The sequence below is a fragment of the Homarus americanus genome, unplaced genomic scaffold (genome assembly GCF_018991925.1).
Source record: "Homarus americanus isolate GMGI-L3 unplaced genomic scaffold, GMGI_Hamer_2.0 scaffold50564, whole genome shotgun sequence".
In the NCBI taxonomy this organism is placed as follows: Eukaryota; Metazoa; Arthropoda; class Malacostraca; order Decapoda; family Nephropidae; genus Homarus; species Homarus americanus.
The window spans coordinates 2,457,607-2,476,566 of NW_024715014.1; the positions used below are offsets into that span (position 1 = coordinate 2,457,607).

At 43.7% G+C, this 18,960-nt stretch overlaps 1 protein-coding gene across 9 annotated transcripts in view; it reads right to left on the reverse strand.

Annotated features, from left to right (window-relative positions):
* LOC121880357 (nesprin-1-like) overlaps positions 1-18,960 on the reverse strand; it is a 258,059-nt gene that overhangs the window by 83,362 nt on the left and 155,737 nt on the right. For 5 of the 9 annotated variants that reach the window (XM_042387526.1, XM_042387519.1, XM_042387534.1 and 2 more), the window contains exons 50-52: positions 13,849-18,402; positions 11,362-11,715; positions 1,881-10,664 (exon numbers count right to left, since the gene is read on the reverse strand). In XM_042387526.1, the coding sequence (XP_042243460.1) occupies positions 1,881-10,664; positions 11,362-11,715; positions 13,849-18,402 (13,692 nt within the window). Of the gene's footprint in view, positions 1-1,880; positions 10,665-11,361; positions 11,716-13,668; positions 18,403-18,960 lie in introns of all 9 variants that reach the window. The other 4 variants (XM_042387565.1, XM_042387541.1, XM_042387574.1 and 1 more) reach the window with 4 other exon arrangements.

The window sequence follows — 18,960 nt, forward strand, 5'->3', positions numbered from 1 at the left end:
GGTGATGTAATGTACGAGGAATTACCGAGGTGACAATATTATAGATGGGACAGTGATGCAAGAGGAAGGATCAATTTAGAAGTGATTGAAATGACATCCTCAAGAATAACGTGTAGGTTAAATAACACAGAAATATGGAGGTACGGTATGTGTTGGGCAGAGACAGGAGGGGGGGGTCAGATCACGTGGTACAGGAATACAGGAGTAAAAAAAAAAAAAAAAATGTCCGGAATGTTGTGAGGATAATAACATGATTTGAGTTGGAGGACGTCCATGAAACAACAATGTGCCTGACTGAATACTACTGTACCTATAAAGTGGGTGATTGAGAGCCTTATTGGGGAAGGGGACTACCAAGGTGTCTATTATAACAGTATGAATAAATGAATCATAGTTAATGAAGGGAGAGTCTGTATGTTTGCTCTTGATTTTGTTCCACCTGCAGGGTACAGAAGCAGGAGAGGATTGGAAAAAAAAACTAAATTTGGTCATTTCTTCAGCCTGCATCTAACCTAACCTACAAACCTATCCACCCCCAAACTTGTGCCTAGTGGACCACGTTCAGCGGTAATTACTGAGCTCTGGCATTTATTTTAGCTGGAGTGATTAAAACCTCTGAGTTTGGTTGAAAACATGAGGTGAAATACACTCCCCTGACTGCAACTTAAAGTTGAACCTGATTACAAACACCCCGAGTGAAATTTATCATGGGTGATATCAACAATAAAGTAAAGACCCAGAATTTCAACTTACCAAATTTTGTATTTGAACAAAAGATCACAAATGAAAAAAAGAAAGAAAAAAGTTTGAGACATTATATGATTTTGCTGGAAAATATTGGAAAATAAATATACTGTATGAAAAACAAAGAATTATAAAATACATGTTGATGAATAAAAGGATCAATATTTATAAAACAAATTGTATAAAATAGGCAAAACGTGACTAATATTTTTGTTAGTGTAAAGTATACTAAATAATTCACCCCATTTCTTGAAGGGCCCAACTCTTTCTTTTATTTTTAATTGCTACTGTAATGTTTATTAATATATTTATAATTACTGTAATATCATGTATTTCAAACAAGGTAGTACAGACCAGCTTGCTTAATACAGTACAGTATTGTAATCACATTCATCAGAGTGGGACACTTCTAAATGCATACTGGTAAAATAAATGACAACAAAATAAAGAAAATTACTGTTACTTCAAACATCAAATATAATAAACAACATGCAAATACTGTACTACCAATTATCTTCCAAAAATCTCAATAGTCAACACCTATGACCACACACAAGCTACGAGGTCCATCGTTATGTAGAGTGCTGCTATGCATTAAAAGTTTTAAATTTTTATCATTCATCCTGAAATCCCCTTCTCTGGCCGAGTTGATATAATACTCCCAACTCTTTTAATAATCTTTTTTTCTCCACTGGAAGGAATACACAGTTAAAAGAAGAGCAAGTCTACTGTGAGCTCTGCAAACGTTTGAAGTCCACAGGGTTTTCAGGATATTTCTAAAAGTATAAAGGACTCGGTAGTACAGCCCTGAGGATACCAAGTCCTACTAGGCACGCAGAGGAAGAGGTATTTGTAAACTAACGCTGCAGACAGAGGAACTAAGTAATTCACTACAGGTAATTCTGATGCATAACACTATGGGAACTCGAAAAATATAACACAGTTCGCTACAGACTATATATATACAGTATATATCATTAGGGTCTCAAACTCAAGCAGGTTTAAAAAAAGGTCACTAACAAATCATATTTCCATATTTTTACCTAAAGAGGATTTATCAAGATCAAACTCTAAGAAGGGTGAGGGACATTAAACACACACACACACACGCGCGTGCAGTGCTGAAGGCATCACACCTGGTGCTCTCTGTGCTGGGCGAGTGTTGTATTGGCTTGACAAGGGGCCTGCAGGGGAGCTGCCTTCTCGCTGATTATTGTCATGGTAGTCTTACTAGTGGAATCTGAAGTCTGTGTCATGGTCAGAGTGTGAGTCTGTCGGGTCTGGGTCGTATTAGTGCTTGGGGAACTAGTGATAGTTACTTGGTCTGGGAGATTTGGGGTTAAAGAAAGATATGTGCTCTCATCAGTCCAGTTTGCTAAACCATGAGGAACGTCAGCCTGCATGATTTCAGTCTGATATGTTCTCGCTGGGCGACCACCTTTATCGTCAGAAGCTGGTGGAGGCCCATGAGATGACCCAGAGGCATCATCGTCATCCTCATCCTCATCATCACCCTTCTCCAAAAGTTCACTCACCAGATCAACCTTAGCTATCTTGAGCTTGGCTAACATTTCAAAGTAGTTCTTCTCAGCATCGTTGTACATCCACTGGTTGCACACGAAGAAGTCATGAGTGGCATTCTTCTGTAGGACTTCTTCCCGATCCATTTGACGCAGAATCTCGTCCACCTCCTGTTCTGCCTCTGACACACGTGAGCGGCTACGTTTATGGTGTCTCTCCTTGAATCTATACGCTTTTTCAAGAGCTGGAAGAACAGGCTCTTCTGTTTCACTTTTTACATCTTGCTCATCTGCTACAGGTGGTTCTGGTTTAACTTCTTCTAATTCCTGAACAATTTCTACTTCTGGTAATTCCATTCTTGGTATATAAGGCACAATATCTTTCACGCTATCTTCAGGATCCTCTGAACACGATGATCTCAATCGACGACGACGCTCTTGCTTTGACACATATTCAGTGAAACCTTCTTCATCTGTTGCTGTAGGCACCTGTGGTCTGGGAGCTGGTTCTTCATCAGCAACTACAACCTTGACTGTCTTGGTATGGTACAGGATGAAGGATCTTTCATCCTTGGGTGCCTCCTCCTCTTCCTCCTTGACGACTGGTTTCCCACGAGCCACAACAGCAGCCCATGAAGTGGCACCCTCAGCCCGTGCCAAATATTCCTGATAGCTAGTCTCGGCTTTCTGGATGGCAGGCATGTCATAACTCATTACAGTTGAAGTTTCAGGAATTATGGGAGCCGAGGACTCTGTTTCTCCAGAAGTCTGATCATTTATTATCCTCTCTGGTGATAAGACAAACTGGTCCTTCATGAGCTGTGACTTATCTGATTGGACCAGATATTCCTGGTACTCAGTTTCAGCATGCAGGATGGCAGAGTGGTCATACCTCTCAGAGTCACTGATGAGAACATCATCGGTTATTGCTAATATCTGTGGGCCAAGTTCAGTTGATGTTGGTTCAGTATCATCGGCAGATGATGTTGGTTCAGTAACATCAGCAGATGATGTTGGTTTAGTAATATCGGCAGATGATGTTGGTTCGGTAACATCGACATATGATGTTGGTTCGGTAACATTGGCAGATTTCTGCGGCAAAGTAATTTCATCCACTACAACTGTCTCCTCCTTAGAATGTGTGGAGACTTCTGCTTCCTTTTCACGATCTAAAGTTTCTTCTACTGCAGTCGTCTGTCTTTTGCTCAGATATTCATAAAACCTTGACTCAGCTTCATTAATTGCTGCCATGTCATATGAGAAGGATGAGGTTAGCTCAGGAATGGTACATTCACTAGTAGCATGAGTGAGAGGTGGGGAAGAATGCAAGGTGGTGGTAGTAGTGGGTGTTGCTGGAAGGGTGGGAACAATGTACTCTTCTTGTGTCTGACTTGTTGTCACATCTACTTGGCTTGGAATTTCAGGCTCAAGAATAGTGTCAGGAGCCTCTTCTTCACTTGGAATATTTTGCTCCAGGACAGTGTCAGGAACCCTGGCCATCATTTCATAATATTTTCGTTCACTATCATCCGCGAGACACTTCTCATACCAGAAGGAGTCGTGGATGGCATATTTTTGTAACAGCTCCTCACGACCCATGTAGCGAAGAATATCATCTACTTCTCTTTCAGCTTCTGATACACGATGACGCTGGCTTCTTCTGTGACTGTCATGGTGCTTCCTTGACCTCACTGATATTTCAATTGTTTCCACCATACTTTCTTCTTCGACTGGTTTCACTTCAGGCTGATTCTCTACTGTTTCTTGCACCTCCACCTGCTCTGGTTCTTCTACAATCTCTACTTCTGGTAATTCTATTCTTGGAATATAAGGCACAATGTCTTTCACAGCCTCTTCAGGCTCTTCAGAGCAAGACGAACGTAATCGACGCCGCCTTTCTTGCTTTGAGACAAATTCTGTGAAGCCTTCTTCATCTGCTGACACAGGCACCAGTGGTTTAGGCGGTTCTTCATCTGTAACCACAACCTTGACCATTTTGGTCTGGTACAAGATGAAGGACTTCTCGTCCTGGGGTGTCGTTACCTCCTCTTCTACAACTACTGGCTTCCCAAGAGCAACAACACTAGCCCAAGAAGTGGTTTCTTCAGTCTGAGCCAGATACTCCTGATACTTAGTCTCTGCCATGTGGATGGTAGGCATGTCATAACTACTTATTGATGATGACGCTTCAGGTATTGGCAGAACTGGGGGACTGGGAACTACCTGCTCTCCATTTTTCTTTACAGTGATATGTACTTCTGGATCATGCTTCTCTTCACAGATTTGTTCTGTCTGTATCTTTGGTAAATCTGGGGTATCTTCTCTCTCAGCTAGCTTCTCTGACTGTACCAAGTATTCCTGGTACTGTGTCTCAGCCTGGAGAATATGTGGCATGTTATAGCTGATCTGTTCATGTTGTACAGTATCTTTATCTGTTGCTGGTGTTGGCTGCTGGGACTCTATTACATTATTTTCAGTCTCGACCACCTCCTCTGATTGCACCAAGAACTCTTGATATTGAGTTTCAGCTTGCAGGAGTTCTGGCATATTATAACTGGCCTTTTCATGTTGAATAAATGTAGATTTTCCTGATGTTTGTTGTGAATCAGGTAAACCTACATTATCTTCAGCCTTAATTTCTTTCTCTGACTGCACCAAGGATTCCTGATACTGTGTCTCAGCCTCTAGAATTTCTGGCATATTATAATGGGCCTTCTCATGTTGTAGAGCTTCTTCAACTGTTGGGGATGTCTGTTGTGGCTCTACTTCAGGCAAAACTGTTTCTTCTGTCTCAACCAATTTATCTGTCTGTACTAAATACTCCTCGTACTGTGTCTCAGCCTCCCTGATCAATGACATGTTATATCCCTTTACATGTTGGTGGGCATCAATCACCAGTGATGCTTGTGATACCGATACTGCTTCATTCTTATCTGTCACAGTTTTGTCTCTAGCTTCAACTCTATCAATCACAGTTTTGTCTTTAGCTTCAACTCTATCTACCACAGTTTGTGTAACTCCTTGACTATTTTCCTCAACAGTTTCAACTATGAGACTTGTACCCATCACAGGATTGTCGCATTCCACAATATGGCATTCTGTGACTGATGACTCAGGAGTGTGAGTTTCCTCTGGAATAAGAGATTTCTTTTGTAGTTGTGAGACATATTCATAGTACTTAGTCTCAGACTCTTGAATTTCCTTCATGTCATATCTTGTGGAATCTAAGTCAACAGGCGTCTGTTTCACTGAAATAACCTCTACAGATTGTGGTACTGAATTTGTTGGTTCTGGAGTAACTTCTGCTTGCATATTTACAGTCCCTGTTGTTGTTGACATGAAGTCCACTGTCTCAGTTATTGTTTCTGTTGACACATGGGTAATTTCAGTCGTTTGTGTTTCTGGTTCCTTTGTTACTGGAACTTCTAATGCTGCTGGAAGTTCTACTGTTGCTGGAATATCTACTGCTGCTGAAACTTCTACTGCAGCTGGCACTTCTGCTGCTGCTGGAACTTCTGCTGCTGCTGGAACTTCTACTGCTGCTGGAACTTCTACTGCTACTGGCACTAACTCTCTCTGCTTGGCAACAGTTTTTTGTGACAATGGATTATCTTCTACTGCTGGTTCCATCACATCAGGCTGGACTTCAATTTCGTGGGAGTCAACAACAGGAACAGGTGGTTTATTTTCCTCTTTGGACTTTGTAACAAGATACTTCTGGTAGTACGTTTCAGCGTCACGTATACCAAACACGTCATACCACAGCTCAGAACCAAGATAAAAAGCGGCAGACAGTTTATGTTCATACTCGATCACATCCTTGGGTTTTGGGGGCGCCTCTCCTCTTTCAATTGCCGCAACTATCTGATCTATCTCCTGCTCCGACTCAGACATCTTGGATGATCTCTTTGACCTTGATCTTTGCCTCGATTTACTTCTCTTGGGTCTTGGTAATTCAAGGAAACTTATTTCACCCTCACTCTCGACTTCCTCCATGTCTGCACTCATCACTTCCTTTATTGCTTCTTTCGTAATCTTAATGGGGTCCTTCTTGGTGACTTCTTCCATGATGGCTTTTACAGTCTCCTCAATTTCCTCGGTAATGCCAGAAGTGCTGTGAGTCTTTCTCCTGTATCTCTCCCTCTTGGACACAAATGCTGTAAATCCTTCCTCATCCACCTCAGCAGCAACTTTGTCATTTTCATTAGAACTCTCCTCCTTCTGCACAATAGTTGGGGTGTGGAAAACATAAGGCTTCTTGGAGTCTTCAGTTAGTTCCTCTGCAACGACAGCCGGAGCATGAATGAGAATGTTGGCGTATGATTTTGACTGACTTGACCCCACAGGTTCCAAGTGCTCAGAGGTCCCCGCAAAGCTGAACCCAGAGTCATCTTCTGACTGAGGTTCATGCCAACTGCTGTCAGGGAGCCCCATGTCTGGAGGCACACTGATCTCACTCTCTTCTGGAGTGACTTCCAGACTCTCCATCGACTTGTCTTCAATGGTGGTTGTAACGAGTGAAAGGTCTTCTTCTACCGTTGCAGCCCCATGACCAGAATCCCCTTCTTCTGTTCTGTCCTCATCAGGAAGCTCTTCTTCATCTTCTAGAGTAAATCCACCATCTTTGATGATGTCCATCCAATCATCAACATGTTCAGGCATGGGAAGTGCAAACTTAGGCTTGGGCTCCACCGGTTGCTGAACAGGTTGGTTACCATTGGGAGCTTCTAATTCAGATGTCATGGCTTCTTGAAGGGCTTCTTCAATGTTAGGCACAATTTTCTGTAATCCAAGCGATTCTTCCTTACCAGATGGTTCTTGGTGCTTTGAAATGTCTTCCTCTAATACCAAGCATTCCAAGTCAAATTCCTTTGACACAAGTCCATTTTCAGGAACAGGTTCAACAGTCTCTGACACAGTAACTCCTTCCACTGGTTTCTTCTCCATTGTTTCTTCTTCCCCTGGACGGGGAACCATTTCAAATTCTTTAGAAGATTCAAGATGAATTTTTTCTTCCAAAATATTTGTTTCCTCTTGTGGCTTTGTCTGAACATCTTGTTCTTTCACAGCCAAGACTTCAGGTTGAGATTCTTTTATAGGTTCAGCAAGTGGAACTACAGCTTCCACTGGCTCTTCTCTCTCATCATCAGTATCTTCAACCAAAGGCTTTTGCTGAACTTCTGTTCTTAGCATTAAAAGTTTGTCCAGTTCTTCTTCAACCTTAACCTCATCTCTGGCTTCTGGGGGAGTATGATCACTATCATCTTGGTTGTCCACACTTTCAGGTGTCAGATATCCTTCCTGAGACTCTAAGTTTTCCGCTTCTCTGGATAATTCTGTGTCATCATAATTCTTATCTTTAGGGTCACTGTCTCTATCCTCGTCACCTTTCTTACCCTTTCCTTTCTTTGGCCTCTTCTTTTTATTCTTATAATACTCATCCCCAGGCACTAATGGAAGTACACTACTTGCAAATACACTTGAGGAATCTTCTTCCATGAGCTGTGAGTGTCTGCCATGTGATGTGCCAGGAACAGAGTCTTTTGAGTCCGTACCGTAACTAATATCACTTAAAGTACTTTCAAGGGGCGCACTTTTGGTCTTAAACAGCTGTTTTCGCTCTTCAAGTGGAGTTTTGATCTTTTCCTCTGTGCTGGAAGTGCGAGTTATTGGTCTCTGTCGCATCCACTGAGGAGTTAAAATAATCTCATTGGGGTCATCGATTGGATTATGTGGACTAGTGGGACGTGGATTTCCTGGATTAACGGAAAGGATTGCTGTCATAAAGCCCTCGGGCTCTGTTGGCGCTTGCGTGATCTTGGAGAAGTCAGCTTCAACTGGCATCTTGGGCTTTGGATGTGGGTTTTCAGTTGGAACATTCTCATCTACACTAAGCTGCACCACAGCAATTTCTGATTCTGTTGTCTGCTCTGTAATCTTTGGTACAACATCACTCTTTTGTTTTGTGGGAGACTCTGGTTTTTGTTCTTTAATTTTGGGTACAGAGTCAGTCTTTTTCTTCACTGGGGACTCAGGCTCCAGCTCCTCAACAGATGTCTTCATTATCACATCTGCGAGGTCAGTCTCAACAACGCTGGTCACTTCAACATTCCCTCTCTTGTCTCTCTTTGAGGGTTTTTCTTTTTCAATTTTTGATATTTCTTGCAGAGCTTTTTCAATTTCATCTTCCTCTTCTTTTGCCTTAAGCTTTTTCTTTTTCTTCTTCTTCTCTGGTTTCTCAGGTTGCTTTGGTGATTGAGCTGATTCCTTATCAGACTTCTTAACAGTTATCTCCTCAGAAACCACATCAGTCTGCACAGTGCTGGTTGGTTCACTTACAGTCTCAGAGGCTTGCACTTTTTCCAATACCTTCTCTGCCTGTTTTGGTGGCTGAGTTTCCTTAGTCTCGGGTGGCACTTCAGGGTTTGTGTGCTCAGTGGCAGCTGGCTCTGGTTCTGATTCACTACCCATCTTCCTGCGGCGCTTCTTCTTCTTGGAAAAAATCCCCTCAAACCCGTCAGCATCCTTCTTGGCTTCAACAAGAGGATTCTCTTCGGTGTGATCTTCCACAACTGATGGCGGGGCTCGGTACTGGTATGGTTTCTTAGGCTCTTCCTTAGGTTCCTCTTTGGCAACAACTTTACCAAATGACAAAGCACATGCATAAGAAAAATTGTCCCCATCTTGTGGTTTCTGTGGTTCTCCTTCAGGGATAGTTTGTTTGGAAGATTCAGTTGTCTCTTTAACTGGTAATTTTTCCTGTTTTGGCTCCTGTTGTGATGTATCAGTGGGATGAACCAAGTGTTGAGGCCGAGTGACAGCCGACCATGTTTGGGTGTTAACCACTGAATCTGGAGTTTCCTTGTGCTTTGTTATAATGGCTGGGAGGTCCTCAGTTGTCTCAGGGAGTTTTTCCTCATCAGATTCTGAATCGAGTGTGAAACCTCCACCTTCTATTATTTCCATGAAATCATTAGCATGATCAGGAATGGGAAGACCAAAGACAGGACGAGTCACTTGAGTATCAGCAGCAATGTCTAGCTTCTCTGGCACAGTGGTGGCTGTGGAGGAAGGAACACTAGTGTCAGGCTCAGGTTGTCTGGCAGGTTCTTCAGCTATTGGTTCCTCATCTTCATCATCAAGGGTAAATCCGCCCTCTTTTATTATTTCTAACCAGTCATCTGCATGATCAGGAAGAGGAAGGCCAAATGGTTTAGGCATCACTGGGTTTTTGCAAGATTCTGGCTCTTGTACTTTAGGATTTTCTACATCTTTTCTCTCTCCTGCAGGCACAGGAGCACTAACACCAACAAACAGTTCTTGTTCTTTTCCTGGTTGCTTTTTGTCACTAACTTCTGGGCTGATAAACACATTAGTAGTAACTTGTGTAGAGGTCTGTGAGATGGCTACCTCTTGTTCTTCTTCTTCATCATCCAGTGTAAAGCCTCCTTCTGCAATAATTTCCATCCAGTCATTGGCATGATCTGGTACGGGAAGATTAAATAATGGTTTTTCTTGTGGTTTCTCCTCCACTTGAGGCTCATTGACTGATGGTGGCTCTTTAGCCACTTGAGGAGGAGTAATCTCAGGCATGTTTACTTCAGGGGCAGTTGGTTCATCTTCATCCTCAAGTGTGAATCCTCCTTCCTCCAGGATTTCTAGCCAATCGTTGGCATGATCAGGCATAATCAGCCCAAATGCAGGTTTAGCATCTACAGCTTCTTCAGTAGAGCGGGGTTTAGATTCTTTGACATTATCAGATTCATGTAGGATAACGTTCTCAACACGACCTACACCAACGGCTAGTGGGGTAGACACCAATTTGCTTTCCTGTATTCGCACTGTGTCATCTTTGGGTGATATTTCCCGAACTAGCTCTGGGACAGTGACAGGTACATCAGTCGACTCGAGAACGGTACAAACTTCTGGTTCATCTTCATCTTCGAGTGTAAAGCCCCCTCCCTCAATTAACTCCATCCAGTCATTAGAATGGTCTGGTAATGGTAAAGCAAATACAGGTTTTGCCCCTACTGCACCCTCATGTGTGGTGTCACTAGTGTTTGTTTTGGCTATATGAGGAGTGGGTGTTTCCTCCATTAATTCACACGGTTTATATACCTCTAGTTCGGTTTCAACAGGCTTGCCTTCAATCATCACAATCCTTTTAACTGTTTTCGTTTTGGCTTTCTCTACAGACACAACACTGTCCTCTAAATGTTCACATTTTGGTTCTGCCAATACCACTTCACTTGCCACCTCATGCGTAGTATTTACACCATTCATTTTCACACTACTGTCTTCAGGTTCCTCCACCACTTCCTCAGTCTCCACTGGTTTACCATCTACCATAATAATCTTCTTAATTATTCTCCTTCTGATGATTCTGTGAGTAGTGGTCACCTCAGGCTCTGTGATGGTCTCAGTAATCATTGAGTCAGCTGACACCTTTTTCAAGCATTTCCTCAGTGACTTCTTCAGGTTCCTCCACCACTTCCTCAGTCTCCACTGGTTTACCATCTACCATAATAATCTTCTTAATTATTCTCCTTCTGATGATTCTGTGAGTAGTGGTCACCTCAGGTTCTGTGATGGTCTCAGTAATCACTGAGTCAGCTGGGAGACCTTGTAGCATTTCCTCAGTGACTTCTTCAGGTTCCTCCACCACTTCCTCAGTCTCCACTGGTTTACCATCTACCATAATAATCTTCTTAATTATTCTCCTTCTTATGATTCTGTGAGTAGTGGTCACCTCAGGTTCTGTGATGGTCTCAGTAATCACTGAGTCAGCTGGGAGACCTTGTAGCATTTCCTCAGTGACTTCTTCAGGTTCCTCCACCACTTCCTCAGTCTCCACTGGTTTACCATCTACCATAATAATCTTCTTAATTATTCTCCTTCTTATGATTCTGTGAGTAGTGGTCACCTCAGGTTCTGTGATGGTCTCAGTAATCACTGAGTCAGCTGGGAGACCTTGTAGCATTTCCTCAGTGACTTCTTCAGGTTCCTCCACCACTTCCTCTGTCTCCACTGGTTTACCATCTACCATAATAATCTTCTTAATTATTCTCCTTCTTATGATTCTGTGAGTAGTGGTCACCTCAGGCTCTGTGATGGTCTCAGTAATCACTGAGTCAGCTGGGAGACCTTGTAGCATTTCCTCAGTGACTTCTTCAGGTTCCTCCACCACTTCCTCAGTCTCCACTGGTTTACCATCTACCATAATAGTCTTCTTAATTATTCTCCTTCTTATGATTCTGTGAGTAGTGGTCACCTCAGGTTCTGTGATGGTCTCAGTAATCACTGAGTCAGCTGGGAGACCTTGTAGCATTTCCTCAGTGACTTCTTCAGGTTCCTCCACCACTTCCTCAGTCTCCACTGGTTTACCATCAATAATGACAATTCTCTTGATAATTCTCTTGCGAATAACTCTTCGAGTGGTTGTTGTGGTCACCTCAGGTTTTGTGGTGACAGTATACACTGCAGTACTGGTGTTTCCTGAAGGTGTTTTTGCCACTGTTCCCTTTGTCAAAGCTGGCTTGTCTCGGAGAGTTCTAGTTACCTCAGGTTCTGTGATGGTCTTAGTAATCACTGAGTCAGCTGGCAATTTTTCAAGCATTTCCTCAGTGACTTCTTCAGGTTCCTCCACCACTTCCTCAATCTCCATTGGTTTACCATCTACCATAATAATCTTCTTAATTATTCTCCTTCTGATAATTCTGTGAGTAGTGGTCACCTCAGGCTCTGTGATGGTCTCAGTAATCATTGAGTCAGCTGACAGCTTTTCAAGCATTTCCTCAGTGACTTCTTCAGGTTCCTCCACCACTTCCTCAGTCTCCACTGGTTTACCATCTACCATAATAATCTTCTTAATTATTCTCCTTCTTATGATTCTATGGGTAGTGGTCACCTCAGGCTCTGTGATGGTCTCAGTAATCACTGAGTCAGCTGGGAGACATTGTAGCAATTCCTCAGTGACTTCTTCAGGTTCCTCCACCACTTCCTCAGTCTCCACTGGTTTACCATCTACCATAATAATCTTCTTAATTATTCTCCTTCTTATGATTCTATGGGTAGTGGTCACCTCAGGCTCTGTGATGGTCTCAGTAATCACTGAGTCAGCTGGGAGACCATGTAGCATTTCCTCAGTGACTTCTTCAGGTTCCTCCACCACTTCCTCAGTCTCCACTGGTTTACCATCAATAATGAGAATTTTCTTGACAATTCTCTTGCGAATAACTCTTCGAGTGGTTTTTGTGGTCATCTCAGGTTCTGTGATGGTCTCAGTAATCACTGAGTCAGCTGGGAGACCATGTAGCATTTCCTCAGTGACTTCTTCAGGTTCCTCCACCACTTCCTCAGTCTCCACTGGTTTACCATCAATAATGAGAATTTTCTTGACAATTCTCTTGCGAATAACTCTTCGAGTGGTTTTTGTGGTCATCTCAGGTTCTGTGATGGTCTCAGTAATCACTGAGTCAGCTGGGAGACCATGTAGCATTTCCTCAGTGACTTCTTCAGGTTCTTCCACCACTTCCTCAGTCTCCACTGGTTTACCATCTACCATAACGACAATCTTTATAATTCTCTTACGGGTGACTCTACGCTTTGTATTGAGTGATGCAGATGACACAGCAACACCTCTCTCGGTGGAATGATCAACAATGTCATGGCTATTTGTGGGTTTTTCTGGAACAGCTCCTTGTCTGTCCTGGGGCTGGTCAAGGTCCATAGGCTCAACAGTGGACCTTACTGTGTCTGCTATAGTTCCATTGTTCACAGCTCTACTACTGGTGGGCTCATCACTTAACACAGGCTTACCATCAACCATGATAACTTTTACTTTCCTTTTTCTAATGATTTCACGAGTTCTTGAAGTTTCTGGTCCTGCGAGGGATTCGTTCATCACCGAGTCTGTTGGCAAGCTTTCCATCATCTCCTCCGTAACTTCCTCGGGTTCTTCAACCACTTCTTCTGTTTTAATTGGTTTACCATCAACAGTAACTACCTTTTTGATGATTCTCCTTCTGATGATTTTACGACTGGTTCTCACTTCCGGTTTTGTAACAGTTTCAGTAATCACTGAGTCAGCTGGGAGACCTTGTAGCATTTCCTCAATGACTTCTTCAGGTTCCTCCACCACTTCCTCAGTCTCCACTGGTTTACCATCAATAATGACAATTCTCTTGATAATTCTCTTGCGAATAACTCTTCGAGTGGTTTTTGTGGTCACCTCAGGTTCTGTGATGGTCTCAGTAATCACTGAGTCAGCTGGCAATTTTTCAAACATTTCCTCAGTGACTTCTTCAGGTTCCTCCACCACTTCCTCAGTCTCCACTGGTTTACCATCTACCATAATAATCTTCTTAATTATTCTCCTTCTGATGATTCTGTGAGTAGTGGTCACCTCAGGTTCTGTTATGGTCTCAGTAATCACTGAGTCAGCTGGGAGACCTTGTAGCATTTCCTCAGTGACTTCTTCAGGTTCCTCCACCACTTCCTCAGTCTCCACTGGTTTACCATCAATAATGACAATTCTCTTGATAATTCTCTTGCGAATAACTCTTCGAGTGGTTGTTGTGGTCACCTCAGGTTTTGTGATGGTCTCAGTAATCACTGAGTCAGCTGGCAGTTTTTCAAGCATTTCCTCAGTGACTTCTTCAGGTTCCTCCACCACTTCCTCAGTCTCCACTGGTTTACCATCAATAATAACAATTTTCTTGATAATTCTCTTGCGAATAACTCTTTGAGTGGTTGTTGTGGTCACCTCAGGTTTTGTGGTGACAGTATACACTGCAGTACTGGTGTTTCCTGAAGGTGTTTTTGCCACTGTTCCCTTTGTCAAAGCTGGTTTGTCTCGGAGAGTTGTAGCCACCTCAGGTTCTGTGATGGTCTCAGTAATCACGGAGTCAGCTGGGAGACCTTGTAGCATTTCCTCAGTGACTTCTTCAGGTTCCTCCACCACTTCCTCAGTCTCCACTGGTTTTCCATCAATAATGACAATTCTCTTGATCATTCTCTTCCTATTTGCTTTAATAATTTTCTCCTCAGATATTTGAGTTTTATGGTCTAGAGTAATGCGTCTCTTTTGAGGAAATTCCCCATGATTGAAACTTCCTTCCTCCTGGAGCACCACTGGGTCACTTGGACGATATGATATCGGAAATTCAGAGGCTGTCACCCTAACTGGAGATTTCTCCTTAGACTGAGAGACATCTAGTTTAAGGTCCTTTGACACCTCAGTGGAAATTGATTTAAGTCCCACGTCCGTAAGTTCCATGCAGGTGGTGGTTTGGTTAGAGATTGACCAGGTTGTGGTCGCCATCTCTGCTGGCACAACGTTTGTACCATCCTGAGAATATTGTTCTGGCTCGTTTTTCTCCCGTTTTGATGAAATGTCTCCAACCTTCCCAACAACAGCACTATCTTGTATGGTCTCAGAAGGGAAGGCGAAGGTCTGTACTGGAGATACAGAACTAGTATCTACAGGAGTTATTGGGGCTTGAGTGATTAAGTCAGGTAGAGGATCAAGTACAAGGTCAACAGGTACATCGTTAAGGGGATCGTTAGAGGACACTGCCACTTGCTCAGGTACTGATACAACTACAGGTTCCACAGTATGCTTAGGGACAACTGTTGGGGTGGACATTCTCTGCTCCTCCGTATGGACCTGCATGTCTTCCACCAAGGTTTCATCTGACTGCAACTGTGTCTGCATCTCACTCTCTTCTTTGTTGAAACTCACACCCTTTGTTTTCTTGAATTCTGTCTTGCGTTTTTCAGCCTCACTAGTCTTTACTGTAGGGCACACTTCTTTCTCTGGCTCACCAGTTTTGGTCTTCAGAACCTTCTTCTCTGTCTTCTCTGGTTTTGCTATGGGCTCTACTTTTGGCTGAGCTGTGGCCTCACTTGATGTTGGTTCAGTTGATTTGGATGCTGAGGTTGGCTCCATTTTTCTGGTCTTCTTGGAGCCTCGTCTCTTTGGTTTGTCATCCTCTACATGTGTAAGTTTAGAGGCTGGAGGAGGTTGAATCTTTCCACTTTTTTCCATCTCTTCAATTTCCCTCAGGGCCTTTTCCAAATCATCTTCTTGGTCTTTGGGGTTGGATCTATTTCGCTTCTTCTTCTTCTTGCGCTTGTCATCACTCTCGTGGACTTTCGGATCTTCAGGTCGACTGCTTTCTAGGACAGCACTTGAGACAGCTACATCAATTTTCTTAGTAACAATTTCCTGGTCTTTCTTGAGCTCCTTTTCTTCACACTTTTGGGGAAGAATTACACTGGTAGTTTCAGTTACAATTATATCTTTCTTTTGAGTGATTCGTGGTGATTGAGTCTTGGCTTCTTGAACTGGTACTGAGGTAACTGTGGTCTGGTCTAGCTTTGGTTGCTTTACCTTGATAGGTTTGTCTTCCCTCTTAATCACTTCCTTCTTCAGGGTATCTATAATTATTTCTTCTCTTTCCTTGACAGCTTCACCTGTGTCTGTGGGCGTTTCTCCTCGCTTTCTTCTGGCGCTCTTTGACCTAGAGCGTCTGTCTGATCCTTCTTTGAACACAAGGCCAGGAATATAGTGTTCCATCCGTTGCGATTCTTCCATTTTCTTGGGTTCTTCGGATTCTTTCACAGCTGTCACTTCGATCTTGGGCTCATAGGACCTCTTTTTGCCTCTTGATCTATCGTGGTTGAAGGTGGGAGCTTGAGTTACAGTCGTCTGCTGTTCAATGTTGGGTTTGCTGGGAGCTTCCACATACTCCACTTTCTGTTCAGTAGGTGCCACTTTTTCAGGTGGAGGTGGTCCCTTGACATATGACATGACTGACTTCAAGGCTCCATAAGTGTGAGTGACGACAGCTGAGGGGGCAGCCTTAAGACCCATGGCAAGGATTTGAGCATAAGACAACTTTGACTTATCTACTGACTCCGATGTTATGGGAGTCTTATCTATTGACTCTATTGTTATGGGAGTCATATCTATTGATTCTGTTGTCATGGGAGTCTTATCCATTGACTCTGTTGACATGGGATTCTTATCTATTGACTCTGTTGTCATGGGAGTCTTATCTATTGAATCTGATGTCATGGGAGTCTTATCTATTGACTCGGATGTTATGGGAGTCATAACTGCTTCACTGACACATGGCTGTTTTGGTTCAATAACTGCCTGGTCTTCGGTACCTTCTTCAAGAGAGGAAGGTTCAAATACCATGGATGGGACTTCTTCTTCAGCCTCCATTTCTTCCTCATCCTCCTGGTATTGTTCAGGGGTCTCTGGAGGGGTCATCATGGGTGGGGTCACAGTGGGTTGGGTTGTCATCATACTTATCATGGGGGTTTCTTCAGAAGGTGACTGGTCAAGGGTAGCACTTGAGAACTCATTAGTAGCTTCGCTCGTCTGTTGATAGTCGCCCACTTGTCCAAATGACTGGACGCCAAAACCCTCCGGAATATAACTTGTAGTAACTGGGAACTGACTCATTCCCTGGTAAAAATTCATAGTATCGATGTTGCTGTTGATAACAATACCCTGCATTGAATTTTCCATTGCCTGGATAGGACTCTGAATTGTTTGTACATCCATGGAGTACCCATGCTGGAACATGGAGGCGGTGACAGCTTGTTGGTAGGCGGGGTCATGGGGCTGGGATATCTCAACACCTTCTGGTAAGAAAGTGGTTTGTTCAATATAGTCAGGGTATTGTGGCATAACCACAGCAGGCACCTCTTCTACCTGTTGAGTCACAGGTTGTGGTTCTACGTCCTCACCTACAGGTACAATGTCTTCAGGCATGGTATATTCCTGCTGAGGAACTTCAACATATTCTAAAGTTTCACATACACTGGTCGAAGACTCAGTCACAGTCGAGGCTATAGTTTGTACAGCTGATTCGGTAATCTGACTAGAAACCTCTGTTAAAGTGACTTCTTGTACTTCAGGTTGAGCTTGTATGTCTGACAGCATTACTGCCTCCTCTACATCATGTTCTCTTTCCTGTCTTGCTTTCATTTCGTGTCTACCTTTCAGAATTTCAGCATAAGTTGTTTTTCCATCCCACATGGTGGTAGGCAGAGCCCGATATGACTTCACTTCTTCAACACTGGTTAGAGGCTGGTCTTGTTCATCTACTTTTGACATTTTCTCTTGTTCTCGCCGGTGTACTTGTGGGCTTGACTTTGGACTCTCTGCTGGACTTGATTTAGGGGTCACCATCGGGGTGTCTTTTGGACTTTCTTGTGGACTCTGCTTAGGCCTGGTAGAGGAACGTCTTGGACTACTCCTCTGGCTGTTTCTACGACTCGGAGCATCATAGTAGACTTCCTCTTGCGGTTCTGTCGGGTTCTGGCGGTCAGGCTGCTGTTCCACAGGTTGTTTTTTACGGTAGCGACGATCTCGCTGTTGTACACGTCGGGTAGTCTTGGCATCTTGCTCGAAACTCTGAGACTTCTGAGTCTTGGCAAACTGTTGCTGACGATTCCTTCGGTCACGAACTTGCTTATCGTCTTTGTGAGCAGCCGGTGAGGCCTGACTGGTGACAACAGCAGGTTCTTCTACGGCGGGGGATTCACTTGGTGGTTCCACAATAATTTTCTCTTCTTTTATTGATTCAGCAACTAGAGTCGGCGTTGCAGGTAGAGATGATGACACTTGACTCATTACAACCTGTGTAACTACCTGCTGAGTTGATGTAACTTGGGGTACGATAGGGTCTGCACTGTAGGTCTGGCTGAAGACACTAGGACTCTTCCGTCCCGCAGCAACATCTGCCCACGTGAGTTGCAACCCAGCCTCTGGGGTACTGATCACGGTGCGTGCTTGCTGCTGAGTGGCGGTCCTTACCGCCACGCCCGTCAAAGTCTTCACCTCAGAATCCAGGATGTCACATTCACTAACTGGCATCTCCTGGGTGATGACCACTTGGACGTCTTGAGAGATGGGTTCGTTGAGGACGGTCCTGGGTTGCATGGGTGAGATCTGGGCCTCTTCCTCAGGGGGCGTATCAAGCGAAGAGGTAAGAGTGCTCGTTTCGGTCGTGTCTAGCGTTAGCTCGGTCGGAATCACCGCACTGGGGTCAATCTGGTAGATTCGTTCGGTGAGCTCGACAATGAGTCGTTGGTGAGATTCATACTGGCCTTGGAGCACCTGTGGTATGCAGTCCCGGCAAAGAAGAGTGGCATTGTGAGTGGATTGGAGACACACAAGCATTGCATAATACAATGTTTACAAATGTGTTAAAAAGGATTGGATGAAAGGGGCAAACTGTATGCTAGATATGACAGAGCCAGATTGGCAAATTGGAATGTATATCAAGGCTGCGTTTCATTTCCCTGTTCCCTAACTGGAAGAGGGAGGGAAGCACCACAGAAAAGGACAATAAAAAGTTAGGATGGTGGATGGATATGGGAGAGAGAGAGAGACAGAGAGAGAGAGAGGCAGGCGTCCTACTAGGTGTCAAGTGGCGCGGTGTCAGGAGTGCCCCGTTGGTTAAGAAGTTTGATACGCTCATTCCGCGCACTGATCTTGCACTGAATGGCTTTGATCCTCTCTCGGCAGGCCTGTGAGAGGATATTGAGTGCCAATGTTTCAGAAACCTACACCCAGAGAGAGCTTTTAAAGGGCTTTACATTACCTGTTATGTGAGGGGCGACTATTTTTTTTTGCCGTGCCAGGTGGTTAATTTTACCCATTACCTCATTAGTA